General features: G+C 47.2%; 1 protein-coding gene across 1 annotated transcript in view; it reads left to right on the top strand.

Annotated features, from left to right (window-relative positions):
* WNT3A (Wnt family member 3A) overlaps positions 1–18,592 on the top strand; it is an 88,397-nt gene extending 69,805 nt beyond the window's left edge. Inside the window, exons 3-4 of the mRNA XM_075495495.1 lie at positions 14,852–15,117; positions 18,113–18,592. Coding sequence (XP_075351610.1) covers positions 14,852–15,117; positions 18,113–18,592 — 746 coding nt within the window. The remainder of the gene's footprint in view (positions 1–14,851; positions 15,118–18,112) is intronic.
* The last annotated feature ends 1,565 nt before the right edge of the window (positions 18,593–20,157 follow it).

The raw sequence follows: 20,157 nt of genomic DNA on the forward strand, positions 1-20,157 counted from the left end.
ATCTCTGCACACTCCCAGCTCCGCTCGCCGCGAAGGCTGACGAGTGTACGGCACGGGGCTGGGCGAGAAAACTGCAACTCTGTAATTAGGTAGGTGGGCGTTATTCGAGCTTAAGAAACCTGGGCAAAATAAGGTAAGCATAAGATTAATGAAATTGGCTTGTCTTATGAATACAAATGATGACTGGTTGAGAAAGTTGTCTGGAGGTGTTTGGTATCCTTTGCTTCTACAGCAGTGGTTTTTTTTGAGGTCAAGTAGCTATCTCATGCTGCAACAACTGAGCTGCAGTTCTGATTATGGGAGGGATCATGTAACAGCAGGACAACTGAGACTTGACAACATCTATCCAAAATTTCGAAATTGTTTTGGGGTCACTGGTTCAAAAATCTGTGTAGCTGCGTGAGAAACAGAAATCATCATGCCTGAGAGCTTCTTGGTGGGCATCAGAAAACCCAGACCATTCTCCTAACCCAGGTTGGACGTTCCAGTTGAAGATAGCTCACTCCTTGAGCTGGCTCCTCGTCCCTGCAGTACGAGTATGTGGCACTTGCCCACACTGCAGGATGAGAACTGCATGTCACCTGCTTCACCAGTGTGAGCACAGGCACGTGGGTGGACAGTTGTCCACGACAAGTAGCCCATTCACATTGGTGGGGGCAAGGTAGACGGTGTTTGTGTGTGTGAGAGCGTCACTGTTTTAAATCACAAGTAGATACAAGTCATGGCTCTTTTATTGTTGATATTATTATTATTTAACCCCTGTCTATCATTTGACAGTGAAGCTGAGGGAAAACTTCCATCTATCTCATTTCTGTCATCTCATATTCACCAAGAACTCAAGCTCTTTGTCTTATTCTGCGTGTGACAGATTGCCAGGTGGTCTCCTAGCCAAGTGTTCACCTTGCATGTTTTTGCTCGGCTTCCCAAATCAAACTGATGACATTTTCAGTCCAGCAGGATGACAGGCTAACTCTTCGTGGTAGCCAAAATGAACCGTTATTAGGACATACATGCAGTAGAGGGTGAGGTCTACTTTGAAACCATTGTGGTGCAGATCCTTGTCTTCAATTTTTAAGTACTAAGACTCATTTCTCCATGTCTGGGACCAACACCAGGCTGATCACCAGTTCACAGACTTGTCTTAGCCATACTGTCAATACACACACCGGTGTATGGAGGAACACCTTTTTTTTTTTTTTCACTTTTTCTGTTGTGATTATTCTGATTATGTCTTCCTAGGACTGAAAGATTTAAGAGAATGCTTCTTAGAACATGACTGTTGGTCATGAGAGTTCCTGCAAAGGCTTGGCCTTAAAAGATCTATGCATGAAAAAGTTCGGGGTCTGCACCCACTTGGCCAGCAGATGTGTTTATGGCTATTTCCTTCAGAAAAGGGTGGTGTAGTTCAGTTCTTGAGGTTACTGTTTTGGTTGGGTGAGCCAGTAGATTTGTTAGTTTGCCCACCCTTAGAAGATGTGTTCCTTGCTGTAGCGTCCTCACATGCACTCCCTCCCTGATGGACAAGTACAGAACTGAATACAACTTTAGACAAGTGTTCAATATATTTAGCTCCCTTTTCCGCTTGCAAATTATACAAGAGCTTCAACTATAATCAGAATATCTGTCATCCAAAGCTTATCTGCTGACTTATAATTGCTTGTAAATCATCCAGTCTGTGTCCGGGGCTTTGCAATTTTCTTATTCCTCTCTGTCTAAATAGAGCTGCAATCCCCATTGCTTTAGCAGCTAGCTGCATCCTCAAGTGCTTGGGATTAGAAAGCAGGAAGATAATGATTGCTCTCCATTTCACAGGTGGGCAACTGGGGCAGAGGCAGGGTAGATGAGCTGTTCGAAAGTCATGTTGTTTAGGACTGAGACCCTTCTCCCTCAGGAACCACAGATCCAGCCTCCAAACCATGCTTCCTCTCACAAGCTATTTATAAAAAGTGGCTTTTGTGCTTTGGGAGCTGCATGAAACTTTTCTGCCTCCCCAACTGGGTGAAACTGAAACCCACAGGAAAAAAAAAAAAAAAAGAAAAGATTGCCAAAGCCTGCTGCGGGGGGGGGAGCAGTTCCCTGCAGTTTCCCCAGCACCCAATCCCCCCCCCTTCTCCAAATTGAGTCGGTAAAGCAAAAACTTCTGCAAGCTGAAAAATTGCTTAATTGCCTCAGATTGATTCCATGGTTTTATTAAGATATTTGCCCAGCTCTATTATGGTTAATTATTTGTATTACAGTAGACTCTGAGGCCCCAAGCAGAGATCAGGGCCCCATTGTGCTAAATACTGTACAAGCACATAATAACAAAATCACTCCTTGCCCCAGATAGCTTACAATTACGTGGAGAGCTGCAGTGGAAACATACCACAACTCATGTGAACACCTTTTAGGAGAGGCTAACGTAGATTTCCACAAGCCAAAAGGGTCCCTCGTGAGAGCCTGGGCTGCTTTTATTGTGCATGCTCCCCGCAGCCTCGCTCGTCTTGCTGAGCTCCGGTGGGAAAAAATGGAGGGAGAATATTGACATACAACCAACAGAGGAACCCCACACCTGGCCCAAGGCTTCATGATGGGAAGGGGGGGAAATAAGAGGAAAGAAAAGTGGGGAAATCAAAACAGGTTCCCGTGCTGCTTTCCCCTTCACCTTTCGTTTGTGCTTGGAAGCTCAGCTGCAGGAGGTTCACGAGGGAGTTCGTTTCCCCGGGGATTTCCAGCCTCATTTTGCAGGCGCAAAGCGTTCCTCTGTTTAGGTAAACGTTAAGATGAACACCTGGCTTTCAGCTAGCCTTGCAGAGACCCCACAGCCGCTGCCGCTGCCTTCCTCCGCTTCCCAGCCTGGGCGAGGAAGAGGAGCAAAAATGCAGAAGGGGAACCTTACGCTTCTCCTTCCTCCTCCTCCCACCCCACTCCGCAGCCAAATCTCTGCGGCTGCATCTCACCCGTGCGTGGGAGATCTTGCTGATTGAGGGGTCAGTACTGGGGGAGCTTTTCCACACCTGCAAGCAAGTGGGGAGAGTTTTGAGACCTTGAAGCCTTGCTGGAGGTAATGCTTGGGGCTGGGAGTGTGGCGGGTTTTGGATGAATGGCCAGCTGCTGATTCAACCGAGGGTATTGCTTGTACCCTGGGCACTGCTGAGCTCTGGGTGACCCTGTGGGGATGCTCAGGAGGTGCCTTGCAGAGAAACCACGCATCTCTGTATTGCCCACCTCTGTCTTGTACTTCTCCCTGCATCGCAACCCAGGGTTGAGAGGATGTGAAAGGCAGCAAACTGTAGCCCAAAACCAGGGGAAAATCCCATTTTTTCCAAACACTAAACTCAGGACTCAAGCGGAGCAGGAACCTCTGGAGATAACGCGATGTCTGTGTGTGTGTGTGTCTGTGTGTAAAACGGCCTTGCAGAATCCCCCAGCTTTAGCAGGGCTTTGAAAAAGATCTGGGTGGTGATTCAAAATCCAGGTTATGACCTGTGACCTTTGGATGAGAAATTGTTGCCATTTAGGATGTGTTAGGAGGTCCATCCTTTTCATCAAATGCGTGTTTCTTCTTGCTGCGGGAGGCAATCACACCGGTATATCATTAACTCGCAGAAAAGGAGGCTGTAAAAGAAGTTGATGGGGGACCTTAGCCCACACCCTGCTGGGGTCTGCTCAGAGCACAATATCCCAGCGACCATGAGATTAAGCTAAAGAGAAAAGTGAAAATGCTTTTCACGATTCACACGCCCTTTAGATTGTTTTATTAAACCATTTGAATAGGGATTTCCCTTTCGGCCGACAACGGGGCCCGGCCAATGCATAGTTCTAGGTTGCTATGACTTAGTTGGTGCTGGCTAATCACAAGTGAGGGCAAATTTCATATAAAATATCTCAGGCCATTGTCAACCTAATGCAGCGTGACAGTGCCAGCACAAAGGGGGATTCATTCACCCCAGCAGGTAATAAGGACGATTTGCCATACCAACCAGGCAGTCTCGAGGGGGGCTGTCAAATACGATCAGAGCAGCGAAATGGAGCCTCACATTCCATTCTCAGGTGGGCGAAGGCGATCCTTTTGTTTGACCATGTCGCTTCTGATAACAGAATACAATTTTTTTTTTTTTCTTCCCTGTATCCTATTGACCAGCGGGGCTGTTTTGCATAGCAGTCTTTGGGGCTTGCCTTTTTTTCTTTGCCTTTTTTTTCAAGGCCAGAAGGGACCCCGATGATCCTTTAACCTGGAACGCACCCTGGAGAATTTCACCCCAGTTCTTCCCCGCTCCTTTTCCGCCTTCCCCTTTCATTAAGGACTTGGTCCTGCCACAATGAGCGTGCTGTATCTCTGCTAATAACCCCCAATTGGCACACAGCTTCCTTTTGTCTAGAGCCTCCCAGGGACATTGGACCGTTGGGAAGACGAGGGGTCGGGGTAATTTGGGGCGGTTCGAAGGGCCGAGAGGACCATGCTGTTTCAGGACTTGAGTCGGTGATGAAATATTCAGAAGAAGGCATTTACGGGACGGCAGGAGGGGGGGATCAGACGCCGAGTGTTTCACACATGACCAAGCCAACAGAAAGACAGATAAAACGTACTTGCATTAAGCAGGGTAGGTAGGGAGACATACATGGTAATGATTAGATTGACAGAGAGATAGGGCGATAGAGAGAGAGATAGAGGGATGTTTGCTTTGCAGGTATCAGACTTGGGTTACTGATACCAGACCGTCCTGCTGATTTGCCTATCTTGGGGGTCTGGTTACCTGTGATCACCTGGGGTTATTTTGACAGTAGCTAATTAGCGAGAGCATTCCAGCCCTCGACCTACCCTGGGCTCACAGCTCACACGAGGGCTCGGAGGGTGGCAGGGAGCACCAGCCCCACTCCCAGCACCGGGCGTGAGGCTCCTGGGCTGCCCCAGTGTCTGACAATCTGGCTCTACCTGTTTTGGGAAGCGTGAGCACTGCGCTAGAGGTTGCGGATTTGTTGCGCTGGGTGCAACGATAACCATAAGCAAACAGCAGAAAAAAGTAAAAAAAAAAAAAAAAAACAAACCAGAAAAAACCCACACCATTCAGATGTTTTAGGGGAACTTGGCCTTCAGGATTTTACAAACTGTGTTAATCCAACCTCCTTCAATCCAACATTCCCTCTTATCTGTATCACCTTCATGTTCCCTGGCAGGAATTGCCCGTTTAATAATTTCCCTCCAATGATCTGAATCAGAGCTAATCTGATCAAATGTCTTTTTAGGGCCTTTCATCTTCCCAGGGATGTGTTGACACTAGCATGCTGGTTCAGAGGAAACAAGAACTCAATCAGAACTTCGTTCAAAACACAGATGGGACCCAAACCTAACCTTTCCTTTAAGATATGCAAAAGTGTGGTTAGCTTCTTGTTATTATGCTTTGCATTTGCATAAGTCTTTGCATTTTGGGGCCTGATTTTTAAAAGGATAAAAAAGTCAAACAAACCCTGGAGCTGGATTTTGATGAGAAACAGTGCAGAATCAGCTGGGCATGGAGTTGGCATGGCTCTCTGTGAAGAAGGGCATAGGCTGTGGCATCACGCAGAGCCCAGCATGGATCCGCGGGGCAGCTCCTGGCTGGCATCACTTGCTGCAGCGTGGGTGCTCCAAAGCTGCATTTCTCCCACCACTGCATCTGCTCTTGGAGCCACCCCCACCGCATTTCACGGTTAAGACCTGAAAGCCGCGGTTACCTGCAGCCCCCAAGCACTGCTGTTTTTGCAAAGCAGGCTTCCCCCGACTTGGACATAAACCCACTTGGGAAATGCTGCTAAAGACTAGGGGACCTGAGACAAGCCTACACAACAGACAACGGCAGCAGGCGTTAGGGTTTCACTGGTGTATGGCTCCAAACCATTCAGGTCAGTCTGTAAATCTACACTGAGACTGTAGTCTTACAAACAGATCTTTGAGGAATGGACTTGGTGATCCTTCTGCATCCAAGGGATCCCAGGCAATCATTTAGGCTCTGCTCTTGTCCAAAGAATCCCATGCAATCATGCTCTTCTGGGCAAGGTTGATGGGGGTTTATATAGCCCTGGACGTGTCTTCTCCGTGCAATGCAGAGCTGCTCTGGAAAGTCCTGGAGCTACTGCCAAGACCTATAATGGCTATAAGCCCAGATGAGATGCTCATAAGAAAGTAGCCATGTCCACACAGCTCAGCACAGAGGCAGCTCAAGGTACTGATGTTCTCATGGAAGACCCTATGGAAAAAGAGTGATCCAAGCCTAAGCATCACTCCTAGGGTAATAAGGCATCATGCAGTACTGGGTGATGAGAAAAGTCCTCCCTTTTGCCCCTCTCCTCTGTAAGGCTGTAGCCTGAAAGGATGCACAAAGCTCAGGCTATAGATTGTAAGCTGAGCTTTCTGTCTCTGTCCTATATGGACAGTATGCCAGTCGTGATCTGTGGTGTCAGTCAATAGTGATCACCATTTGAATGAATTTATGAATGTTTTTTTATGTGCCATGAGATACGAATTTTGTCCAGTTTTGCAAACGGGGAAACTGAGGCAGAGTTTCGGAGTCGCTCGTGTCCAGCGAGGGACTTTGTGCAGCATTTGTAGCCCACTGGGTGAGGCAGTCACCAGGCTCTGATCTTCCTAAAGCCTCCAAAGTCTTCTCAGAGTAACAACAAGGACTTCCTGACTGATGCTGCTGTGATTGAGCAGAAAATCAGGGTCAGGGCACTGGGCTGCTTGGTGTTTAGACTTGGGAGTGACGCCAAGTAAAGAAATGAAAGCTTTAAAGAAGCTCAGAATCTCTTCCTAAAACTTCGACTTTGGAAAGCATTTTCCAATATACCTAGTATGAATACAGCACGTGCTGTTGAATTTGGGAATGTGCTCTGTGGAATGATTCACCCTCCCACCAGGAAGCCTGACCTGTCCCCTCCTTTTATAGTCCTTACATTGAGTGCATCCAAGGCCACAACTTGCTCCTCTCCACCTCTCCTAAAGGGTAGAAGGTGCATCTTTGAAAGCAAACAGCAAGCGTGGTACAAGGATCCCCTTTTAAGGGGTAAGGTGGTACTGAGGAGCCTTTGGTGCCAGGCCAGGAGATGCTGTTGCAGGACACCAACGTGTTGAGGTTGGTGAGGATGGGTCAGGGGAAATATGAACACTGGAAACAGGAGCCTCTCTGCAGAGGAACTGAAGGAAGCTTGAGGCTGAGCCAGACAGCTTATGTAAAACCCTTTCAGTTGGTTTATCTGAGATGGGATCCTCTATTGCTACAGTCGAGAGGAATGTGGTGAAACTGAAGCTCGCCTGCCTCCAAGGCCGCGAGAGCCAATATTTTGTTTCCAATGCTCCCAGTATTTTCCCCACAAGCAATGTCAGGCTCACAGCAGCCGTGACACCTCCGTGATCCTCCTCTTCCTCTACGATAGGAACAACGCTTGTTCCCCTCCAGCGCTTGGGCACTGTCTCTGCAGCATGGATGGATCTGTCAGCCAGCGTGTGCCAAGGGGTTCCCTGTTCTCTGTCTTCACCTGGTGCCGTGCCAATATTTAATAGTTCTGATTGGCAAATGATTTGCTTCTTTGTGATCATAAAAAAAAAAAAGCCTTTTAACACTTTTTTTCCCACCTTCCCTCCTCCTTTCCCTAGGGAGAAATATGTCCTGTGCTCTGAGATGTGACCCTTCATTTCTTAGAACCACAGAATCATAGAATGGTTTGGGTTGGAAGGAACCTTTCAAGGTCATCTAGTCCAAACCCCCTGCAGTGAGCTGGGACATCTTCAACCAGATCAGGTTGCTCAGAGCCCCGTCCAACCTGGCCTTGAATGTTTCCAGGGATGGGGCATCTCCCACCTCTCTGGGCAACCTGTGCCAGTGTTTTACCACCCTCATCGTAAAAAATTTCTTCCTTATATCTAGTCTGAATCTCCCCTCTTTTAGTTTAAAACCATTACCCTTTGTCCTATCACTACAGGCCCTACTAAAAAGTCTGTTCCCATCTTTCTTATAAGCCCCCTTTAGTGCGAAGAGCATCGTAAGGTGGGGGACATCATCCCCATGTCCTGAACCCTCAGTTCTTGGCTCTGAGGGGTCTGCTGGTTGGCAAGTTTAGCACAGAGGCCAGCTGGGCTGAGGGACTGGAGTATCTTCTGCTGGTGTCTGGGACAAGCAAGGCTGCATTGCTGCAGGTGGTCCTTGCTTATCCTGCACACAGATTTCAGGGCCAGCAGGCAATGCCGTTCATGTTAGTGTAAGCCAATAGTGATGTCTGCACATGGTTTTGCAGCTCCTGTGAGCTCTGACTCACCAGTCCCGCTGGATTTCACTTCTGCTATTCAGAAAGTAGCTGCGCCTGCAAGGCTGTCAGTATGAGCGTAAAGAAACCCACTTCTCCTGGGGGTCACCATCTACTTAACAACTGATGAGGCTTTGGCTCAAGGTAGCTCTGAGAGGTACCCTTCAGACCTGAGGCCTTCCTCCAGCCTTGGCTTCAGTGCAGTTGCAGATACGGAGCAGGCACTGACTTTTACACCATCAGTGCTTCAGATCCTGCATCCATGGTGAGGAGCGTTTGGTATTAATCTTTTCTGGCATCCTTCTTTTTCGTCCGAAGTGGTGCAACATAGCCTTTCATTCAAGCCCTTCTGGTTTAGCTTTCGCCGTGGAGGTGTTTATGGGTGACCCTTCGCACAAGGGAACGGCACAGCTCTCCTCCCACATTAGATAAGGTGGCTGTCTTGATGGATTCAAGGAGGAAACCACAGCGTGCTGATAGCAGCTGGGCAGTCCTCTTTATACTACAGTCAAAACCAAAATTCACCTCACCTGAGTCAAAGACTGGGCTTCCAAAACTTGCAAAGCTCACTTCACAAATTCCTCACCATCTTCCTCCATTGGACAACACCTTCCTCCTCTGCAATCCCCATGATGTCTAACCTGCAAGAAGGACCCCAACCACAGTAATCAGGGGGAAATTGAGGTCGTAGGACAGGTGCCCAGTACAAGAGGCAGGGCTGTGCTGGCTCCAAATACCAGAAGCACTAGTCTGCCCCCAGTTTTATTTCCAGTTTCTTGGTTCTTGGGGTTTATTTAGATTTTTTTTTTAATCCAGAGTCAATGTATTGTCAACTGTTGCGCAAATCCTAACATGACAGCTGTGGGTTTGTATCCCCTCGAGCCAAGGAGGGAATTGAAACCCTTTCTCACACTCCCTGGGTACATGCCCTTCCAGACAAATGTTGGAAAGACTTTACACCTTCCGCCCCTCAGAGATGGGTGTCTGGGTGTCTGAAATAGCTGACAGAACAGGTAGCTTTCTCTTTCTTTTAGCTTTGAAAAACGAAGCTCCGAGAAAACAGCATGTCTCCTCCTAGCAGATATGCTAAGCAGATATGATATTTTCTCCATTTTACCCCACTTGCTAAGTGACCCTCCCAAGAGCACTCAAGCATTCTGCAGTATCAGAAATTCAAGGCTTGCAGCCACACCATTGCAGTGTCTTTCCTAGTGTGGAATGGGGAGTAGGATGCTCTATTCAAGAGCAGACATGCTAATGATGGCTGGGAGGAGTGGCTAAGATGTGGAAGCTCTTTCCTTCACTGTCATACATCTCCAGGAGCGATCTGGGACAATTCTCTTCTTTTCCATGTTGTTTATACATTATCCAGCCCAAAAAGGCATTCAGTGTTTCACTCCAAGGGCTCTGTTTCAAAAAGGATCATGACAAGGTCCTGGGTAGTAAAGGGTTGTTGGCATGGGAGGTTTGTCTTCACAGAGCAGAGTCAGTAGATGTTCTAGAGACATCGAAGTTCCCTTTGCAAAGGAGATTCCACACGTTCAGGAGGACCACCTAGAAAAGTGACATGCTGCGTGGAAACCCCTTAGAGCAGGGTCCATCTCTACTGCTTGGCTATCTGTTCTCCAGCTGCTGAGGTCTGCTTCCTCCCTTGCAAGATGTACAGCCCAGAACCACCTCAAGCAAGACATCCATCCTTCCTTCCTTCCTTCTTTCCTTCCTTCCTTCCTTCCTTCCTTCCTTCCTTCCTTCCTTCCTTCCTTCCTTCCTTCCTTCCTTCCTTCCTTCCTTCCTTCCTTCCTTCCTTCCTTCCTTCCCCTCTTTCTTTCTTTCTTTCTTAGACTGCACAGATCTCACTGCTTTCTTTTAAAGAGCAGTCAGTGGAAACAGCAGTGCCCCCTTTCCAAAATACCACCTAGTTCTTCGAGCTGTGGTCCAGGACACAGGACTTGCAACTTCATCTCCCAACACATCTGAAAGTGGGTTGCGTTGCCCTGTCCCAGAAACCTGCTGTTACCACAAGGCCACTGTGCAGAGAGGAAGGAAAGATTTAGGGTGTCAAGAGTGGGGACAACAGGGCTCAGTACTATGGTACAAAGGTGGTAAAAAGGGACTGTAGCTTTTTAAGACCAAAATAAACCATTATGTTCATCCTTCTACATCACCGGAGTCCTTCCTCCCACATATCTGGGATATCTACCTGATGTGGGGTTAATCATTTAGTCATTCAGAGAAAGATTCAGGGAAAATAAGTCACTGTCTGGGCAGAAGAACACATGAGAGCAGGTTTCGTATATTAGTTGAGATATTTATGAGGTTATTCCTTTGCCTTCCTCATCCCACAACTTGATGACCCTCTGTTTGGCTCCAACACCTTCTGCCCACGATTCTGAAGACATCACTGAATTTACCATTGCAGGCCCCTGAGGAGATAAGCAGGATTGTCCTCAGGTGTATGGGTAAGGAAGCAGAAGCACAGACTAAAGGATTTGCCCAAAGTCACATTAAAAAGCCCTGCGAAAGCAGGAAATCAAATCTTAGGTCACCTCATCCTCAGGCCTCTGAATTTTTATATTGATACTACTCGGCCGTGTGTTTTTGCATCCCAAGATGTTTCTGCTGCTGAGACAGGGTGGTCAGAAGTGTTCTGCACAGGACATTCAGGCTCTCAGCTTCACAGACTGAGCTCCTTAGGAAACGATTTCCAGAAGTGACCAGTGACTTGGAGACCTCTGCATTAGGGGGCAGCTACAAAGCATCCCTAAAGGCTCTCTGTAAGTCTCAGCACCTTTTTCACTGATAGCCAATCCGCCCGAAAGGGTCCAGAACAGGGTACCTTGAAGTACCAGCCATCCAAGTCTCTAAGCCCTGCAGGGAAACTTGGGAGCGGGCAGGAATTAAACAAGCTGAAGCCAGAGCTTTGGTGACCTTGTGCTGCACTGAAAACAAAGTGGTTAAAATGCTCTTAAGTCAACATCCCCATGAGGTATTAGTCCCTATTAACCTTCTCTTGCCAGATGACTTTCCAGAAGCTCTCTTCAAGTCAGAACGAGCTGCTTGTCTCCTGCTACCAGAACCACCCAGAGAGGAATGAGGCGACCTGACAAATATACTGCACTTTCCTGTTATCTTTGCTAAGTCTCTTGCATTTTTATATGGCACCTTAATAACCCCTCATTTCCATTACAAGTGCATGCTTTCCTTCTGCTTATCTGTATCTCTATACACTCCTTCTCCATTCCTGCAGCCACACCGCCTCCGGCTACAACCTGGGGAGCTCTTCAGAGCTCAGCAGGGTCAGGTCTGCTTAGTAATCGGAGGACAGTCCTATAACTTAGGAGGTGGCAGGACGTGATTCACGCAATGGCACTCTTCCATCTGCGTCAATATTGAACTCGGTGCCTTAAGTTAGGGGTAGGAGATGTAAACCCAGTGCCCTAATTTCGTGGAGTCATTAAGAGATCGGCTGCAACTTTCTCAAGAGACAAACTCCTAACCTCAGTGCCCGGGGCCAGATCTCAGCTTCTTTGCTCTGCCTGCCTACATTCCCCAGGTAGTTACGATCAGATACAATGCTATTTGCTTCCTGTTGTGTGCTGTTAAGTGGTGGCTGCACTCCACCCAGGGGTGGCTGCATTTCAAAAGCAGGGGAGTGATTACGGTGTATCCAGGCTGTAAAAGGCATCGGGCTCTTTCTGGGAAGAGGAGAGCTGAGTATAATCGGTGCTTCTTAAGGCAAATCCTATCAATACCCTCCTGGAGCTGTAGGCTTTCAGTAGGGGCTAGCAAGAGCGGAGAGTTTAGGTAACGGACCTGGGATTTAGGACTGGGTATCTACAACCAAAGCTGTCCTCCTGCAACTCCTTGTTCAGCTGTGACCAAGTCCTGGCAAATGCAGGAATTCTGCAGACCCTCTGGCTGTGTTGCCTGAAGCTCCCTGGGTTTTGGTGAGCTCTGCACCTGTATGCACAGGGAAACGTCTCTGTTCTGAGCTAATGGCTCCTGCTGAAGGTGGGATCCATGACCTGTGGACTCCTAAGCCAAGGCCACCCCTCTCATATCCACCCAGGAGAAGGTTTTCTGCACAAACACCATGGCTGTAAATGCTTTCTTTTCAGTCCCAGCAAGGCAAGGCACAGCAGCTCTCCATGGCGTTTGCAAACATCAGTTCAGCACCTACGGCACCTTCCCAAATAGCCAAAGGCCTGGATCAGGTCCCTCCTCCTTAGCAGAAGAAGGGGTGATTCCCAAGAGATGAGAGCTACCCTACCCAAGCAACGTGCTTTAGCCACTACAGCTGTCAGATAGAAAGGGGAAGAAGAAGAATTATTGTCTTCCTCTCCCATCCATGGCATAGCAGCATATCAAAAGGTTTCAAGATTAGTTAGGCCGCAATGGGAGGAGGTGGAAGGTGTGTCAGCTATTCTCTGGTCAGGCACTATACCCTCTACCTCCCTACCAGAGGGCAAAGGCATTCATCCTACCAGCTTATCTGACTGGCTTCTACGAGAAGCCTTTGACTTTCACAGACCCCAGGGCTGGTCATCAGTGTCCTTGGAGACATCATATGAAGCTCCCCATGCCCAAGATTTGGTTTCTGGATCCCACCTGGGCTTAGGCAAGTGCAAAATGCCAAGTCCCTAGTCCTGTTAGAACTTGATTCATCTGTTCATGCTCAAAAGCTGAGCTTTCACACAGCTCAGGAACTGCATGGTCACCATTTGCAGGAAGTTGGGATCCTCCAGGCTGGACAGATGCTGAACAAGGGTTTTTCAAAATCACATTGCGGAACTGAGAGTTCCTGCATTTTCCTTCTTTGGTTCTAGCCCTCAGTGACTTACTAACCTCACGATGCGTATTGACAACATGTTCCAGGACATTGCTCATACCTTCGGCTTGTAAGTTCATGCACATTATTTGATTTGCATATTGTTGTATTTGGTAGTCTTCCCAAAGAGAAGCAGTGCTGCACAAGTTCTTGCTTAAGCCTTCAATCCAGCCGGGACTGCTCTGCAAGCATGCAGTTTTGATTTCTCCCTGAGAACATGTTGGCTTTTTGGCTTGGCATATTAAACTCTCTTGGTGTTAGTAAAGTCTGGAAGCATCTAGAAGGTAAAGATTAAGCCAAAATGCCCAGGGAAAGCTCAGATCAGCAAAAGATGGTGCAGAGAAGGTTTGAGCAGTTTTGAGTAGGCACCTCGTCAGCTGATGCAAAGCTCAGTAGAAGCTGGTGAAGCTGCATCAACTGAAAACCTGACCTTCTGCCTTTATGGATCCATTCATATTTCAACACTGTCCTAGCCTAATCATCTGAAAGCGGTCAGAGACAACATGTTTTCTTGGCTAACTGGTCTATAGGCACGAGGTGAGCTCATGTGGGGAAAGGTATAGGAGGTGAAGGGAGGCCAGTTATCGGAATCGTTGTGTCTTCGTAGAATTGCCTCAAGGGTTTGAGAATAGCCCTGCTCATGATAAAAATGCCATTTTGCTGAAGCCAAAAAGCATTGCAGTGGTGTTTTCTGAGGTGTGGTGTTGAACTCCAGGGTCATTTCTAGCGAGTGAAGAAACATAATGAGATCAAAATTGGGGCGGGGGGGGGGGGATAAAAACTGATATTTTGGTATAGTCCCCATTTGCAAAGCAGTTTGAAACATTTGGCTTTCATTTTGGCACAGTGTAGAAAAAGCACTGGCATCCAGGAAAGCCAGGCTAATGCTGAGCTGCCCTTCCCCACCCAGCTCCAGCTAGGATGAAAGGCTATGAAGGAAGGTCTCTACAGAGACTAAGGCTCCTCAGTGACAACCATGACATCTTTTGGCTGATCCCACCCACCATCCTGAGGCAATGGGCCAAAAAAGGAAAGCTCATTTCCAGTCCCCTTGGCAGAGGCCTTAATTAGGCAAGTGAGCAAAACTTTTGATAGATTCAAGGTACCATATATTGAACTCTGTCTCTAAGCGAGCTAGGCAGCCTAGGAAAAAGAAGGTGGCCTCAGGATGGAGGGTGGGGACAAGGTTTAGTTTACATAGTAAGGATTGGGGAATATCTGGCCATGCTGGTATTTTCCTACCTTCTAGCCCTCAGCAGCTCTCCGAATCGAGACGGAGGAAGTGCTTTATCTGGTGCTGGTCCCACCACTAAGGGTGAAGGCTGTCATTAAGTGTAGACCTGCATTTTCTGTGTTATGGGAACAGCCTAAATTCTGTGCATCTGAAGCCAAGACTGCATCTCAGGGTATGCTTATGCGGTGCATTGCCTGCAAAGTACCGTATAGTATATTCTATATGCCCCCTGAAACTCAGGCTTGCACTGCTTTTTGTTTTGCCATAGCCCTATCCTAAGACCTTAGGATGACCTTAGTCAAAACTTCTTGGCTGACCTCAGTGGCCTTGAATCAAGCCTAGTCCTGTCTACACAGGAGCCTATTTCCTAGTATAAGAAGGTTTTTGGAGTAAGTCCAAGCCGGACCACAGGGAAGAGGAGAGTTTCCTGGCCTTCTGCCATGCCCTCGAGAGAAGGTGTTCACAGGGCTGATCAAAGCTATGTGTGGTCCCTTCACTGGCCACTATTCATTGATTTCTCTCTTTCACAGCTACCAGGGAATCAGCCTTTGTCCATGCCATTGCCTCTGCTGGAGTGGCTTTCGCGGTGACCAGATCCTGCGCCGAGGGCTCAGCCACCATCTGCGGCTGTGACACCCGCCACAAGGGCTCTCCTGGGGAAGGCTGGAAATGGGGGGGCTGCAGCGAGGACGTGGAGTTTGGGAGCATGGTGTCTCGGGAGTTTGCGGATGCCCGAGAGAACAGACCAGATGCTCGGTCAGCCATGAACAGGCACAACAATGAAGCTGGAAGGACTGTAAGGACATTTAGTTTCACCTTTCTCGATCTCCCTTTAATCTTTTCTTACCTGCCGTAATGAACAGTGGGAGGGAACTGAGAGGAATAACCAAACATAAATCTGGGCAGTTTTACATCATGAAACAATGATACCTGCCCTATGATAGTTTTTGCCAGGGTGGTGATCGATGTACCTGATCTATGAAAGCTATAAGTAAATTCACCCACTCAGATGTAAATGTCTGCCTTGGAGTCAGTTGTCCAGACCTCTTTCATAGAGAATGGATCAAGACAGAGAGGTCTAGGATGGGATTTCGTCCCAGCTTGAAGGAGACATTTGAAATAGCTCAGTTAATGATGCCCTAACTGTGCCTGTTCCCCTCCACTGGCTGTAGGAAGAAGGTGAGCTGTACAGCCAGAGATGTCTGTACTGTAGACATCTGAAGTCAAAAGAGATGGAGCACAGGTTTTGGGGAGGATTCAGCTGCTTAAGCAAATGCATTTGATTATAAACTGAGATATCCTCAAGTATCCAGCCTGTCCTTGGGCTGCTACTGGGAAAGACTGTGTGTCTCCCTGTGTGCAGGTCCTCTGCCATCTTGGGAGTGATGTTTTAGACACCCCCGGAGCTCACAAATGGCATTAGATGCATGTGTTTAGGCAACTGAATCCTAGTTTGAGTGCAACTGTCCATTCCCCTGGGATCACCACTCTGCTCTGTAGGCTTGAGGGTGGGGAGAGCATTTCCCACCACCCCTTTTCTCAACACGGTTCTATTTCCTGGGGAATCTTTAAAGAAAATAAGAGGGAATGTTACTCTGGTACCTCCTGATTAAGCTTGGACCACGCCCCAAAGCCAGCTAATGTGTTTTCACTTCAGTCATGGAGCAAAATGCATAAGGGAACAGAAAGCACAAAATCTTGCTCTCATCACAGTGACTGCCTCGTACACAGTGAATATTTTCCATAAGGTGGAACAATCCCAGTAAGAGGACATGCTCTTTTTCATCTCAAGAATAGCCCATAAATACCAGAAGAACGTAATCTATGGGAAACAATCCGTGAAACTGAAACACAAAGCTTTTGCTAATGGAGACCATGCCGCAGCTTCTCTGAGATAACAGCACTTTTTCTCATTTAGTAAACTTGAGATAGCTTATCCCTCGGTGGAAGAAAGATACCTCACTGTAATCAGAAGAGATTAATATGGTCTTGTTCCCCCAGCAGAAGGCCTCACACATGTCTAGGAGGACATATGACTGTGCAGTGAGCTATAGCAAAGCCACTACTGTTGCGCTGTGCTAGGAAACAGCTGTCCTCAGGCAGGCTAGGACTTTGGTGTGAGCTCCTCAGGTGGACACTGTCAAACCCTGGTGGAATTATCCCACCTCACACCACAGGAGAGCTGGTCTGAAATAGGGAATACAACCTTTCAAAATGAAATACCTCCAGAAACAAAAATCGTCTGCAATGTAGATGACTACAAGCAATAATGTAGTTTCCTCCAGCCCTGGCCCAAATTATCCCAGGTACCACAAGGTATCGTGCATTGCTGGTGGCAGTTGCTGGGATAGGTAATGAGACAAACAGGACTGTGGAGAAGCTGGGTAGAGTGGAAAGGAGGGTTTGCCTTAAAGTGAAAATCCTTGGCAAAATTGAGCTTCGAGCAAACATCCCTGTGATCACAGGCCTGCAGAGGTCTTTTCACTGTAAGTCTTGTTACCTGACACGGAGTTATTTTCGGACATTTTACAGATGTCAAAGATTAGAGAGCAGATGTCACACCATTATCTGAAATCCTACTGTTTTATAAAGCACTAGTGTTTTCCCTTCTCACTGTGCCAGTACTCATGGGGTAGATCTTCCAGGCCTCCATACTCAAGTGTTTCCAGCTAAACCTGAGCCATAGGCAATGTTTCATATTAGTTCCCATATGAACTCAAACCCTACCACTACGCCAGAAGCTTTGATTAAGTTCAGCATGATTATATGAACCAAACATTTTGTGGTTCTCTCTCATCGCTAATTACAACCTCCTTTGCGGCGGGTGATACTCCGTAAATAACACAGGAAAGCACCTGGTGAACACCAAGGTGCTGATTCATGGCAAATCTTTTGGACTCAGGCTGGCACTAGTCTGTTCATGTACCCGGAAATTTGCTGATCAGTCTGAAAATGCAGATTATCAAGTAAGTTGCATAAGGCTGTCTCCCACCTCAGAATACTGGAGGGCAACACCTCTAGAAACCTTTAGACTAACTTTATAAGAGGTAAAAGCAAATAGCAAACTTCTGGGATCAATAATCACCTTTCTATTTACTCCAGGACAGTGTTTTATGTTGAAGTCTAAACCCTCCAAAATAAAAAGTTGGACTCCTAATTTATTCTTTGAAATGGTTTTAGAAAAATCATAAGTCTGACTTAAAAATAAAAATACATTACTTTTCAGGTTTCTGAACATAGCCACAAGCAAGGCTAGAATCTTATTTGCTTAATGAAAACATACATAAAAGATGGAATTCTGGACTAGATCATTGGGACGTTTCATATTTCTTTAATCTCCAGTGGAATAGCTGTATATTTCATTTACGAAACCATTGTTTTAGAAAATTTCTGTGTTCTTCGCTTCTCTGTCTAGATGTGTCTGAATTGTGTTCCCCGGTGACAGGACTGCAATATTCACCCACGAGCATTGATAAAATAGAAGTTGGTATGCACAGAAATCACTTCAGCCCTTAGTGAAAGCACTTAGTAGATGCTTGAGGTTGGGGTGGGATTCAGAGATAGTCACTGAAAAAAAATAAAGTTGCAGAGGTTTTATCTGCCTCAGATCCAGCATCTGTGCAGGGCATTGACTGGAGGATAAGGTGATTTTTGTTCAAAAGTGTGTAAATGTATCTACGAAAACACCACAATTCTTTAGGAAATCCTGGCTAAATAGCAGAATGCAATATGTGTTTTGATTACAGGCTAATGTCTTCTGTCTTCTTTGCCTTTCCTTTCCTCTTTTTCAGTCTATTATTGAACTCATGCATCTTAAGTGCAAATGTCACGGCCTCTCGGGCAGCTGTGAAGTGAAGACCTGCTGGTGGTCTCAGCCAGACTTCAGGGTCATCGGTGACTACCTCAAGGACAAGTACGATAGCGCTTCTGAAATGGTGGTGGAAAAACATCGAGAATCCCGTGGCTGGGTCGAGACCCTCAGGCCCAAATACAACTTCTTCAAGGCTCCAACTGAGAAGGACCTGGTTTACTACGAGAACTCACCAAACTTTTGTGAGCCCAACCCTGAGACAGGTTCCTTTGGGACCCGTGACAGGATCTGTAATGTCACTTCCCATGGGATTGATGGTTGCGACCTTTTGTGCTGCGGCCGCGGGCACAACACAAGGACTGAGAAACGGAAAGAGAAGTGTCACTGTATCTTCCACTGGTGCTGCTATGTCCGCTGCCAGGAGTGCATACGAGTCTACGATGTCCACACGTGCAAATAAAGCAGGCAAAACCCTTCACTGGGCTCCAAGTGGAGAAATGGATTCGAGCCTACTTCCTCTGAGGTTGCAGACATGAGAGAAGTCTACTTTTTTGATATTAAAAGAATAAAAACTTAAAAAAAGGCTAAAACTGGTTGGATAGAATAGGTCTAATGACTTCTGGGCTATCCTGAGGTACATCTGGCAGTCACACAAGTTACGCCCCAATGATGCCTCCTGTAGGAGACAGCGGTTTTTCAACCAGCCGACAACACAGAGCTGGAAAGAAGAGCATCAGCAAAAGCATGGGTTTGCTCTGCTCTCACCCACCTGAAGTGACTCGTGTGATTAAGTGTCCTTTGAAAGACTTGCATCTTCCTAAGTATCTCCTTTTCCCTCAGCCAGGCAGAGGCTGTGTTGGACAGCAGCACTAAGCTTTCTGAAATCTATCTACATACCCAAATGGCGAGACTCTGTGTATAATATGAGCAACAACAACAGCAGCAAAAGAAATAAAAGCAGATAAATTAATGATTTTTTTAAAATATAATGCAAATACTCCTTTGCTTTTGCCCTGGAACCAGAGAAGTCTACAAATATATAATAGAGCTGTAGAGTGGGCAGGCTCTTCGCATGAACTTTTTAGCATAGTAGCTTCTGCCAGTTTTGACATAGGATTCAGTGACACCTGTAGAGAGGGAGGGAAGGAGAAGGAGAGGGAGAGAAAGAGAGAGAACTGCTGATGGTTTCCTGCAGATGCCCTGTTGGCACACAGGGGATGTGCACAGTACGGAAAATTTCAGTGCCTGATATGTGAAGTGAAGAGGACTCGGTGTGTGCATTGAGAAGGAGACAATCCCATGAAGGGAGATGTTGCTCCAGCTGTGGCCCAGTACGTGGCTCAGCCAACAAGCCTTCCTCGGAAACATGCGGTGCAGAGCGAGTCTCCTGGGGCTGGACACTCGCTGCTGGGCGCAGGACATCCAGCTCCTCAGCATCCCAGCTTGTTCCTGTAGAGGATGAAAGGGAAAGTGTTTATCCCTCCCACCTCGTTAGAGAACACCGTCACCAACAGCGGAAAGTGCACTTAGTCCATCTGCTCTCTGCACTTCATGCAGGCTTCCCCCTGGGCACTTAGCAAAACCCTTAGACCACAAGTCTGTCAGGAACGTGACTCTGAAGGACTGCTTGTCACCCATTAATTTACATGACGGTGAACCAACCCACCACCACCACCCCCACAAGCTGGAACAGTTCAGACTCAAGCCAAATTTCATTCCACACCTAATTTCTACAGCCATTCCCACCTCTAAAAGTGGCACAGATTAAAATGCACAAAACCCAGACTCTGACATAGCCCACAGTTTTGGGCAACTTTGGACATAGAGCCAAATCTCAATTTTGCAGCACTGCCCCATCTCTGCTGTTCACCTCTGACTCCCCATCTTTGCATGCTGCTCTACTTCTGATTTCAGATCAGGATTGCCGGTTTACAGAAACAACTCTCACCTCCTCCGTGGGCATCAGGGCTTCCTTCAGCCATGTGGGTATCAGGCGTGAATCTCAGCCCATCACCTTGGTATTTA

This window comes from Mycteria americana, chromosome 2, assembly GCF_035582795.1.
Source record: "Mycteria americana isolate JAX WOST 10 ecotype Jacksonville Zoo and Gardens chromosome 2, USCA_MyAme_1.0, whole genome shotgun sequence".
NCBI lineage: Eukaryota > Metazoa > Chordata > Aves > Ciconiiformes > Ciconiidae > Mycteria > Mycteria americana.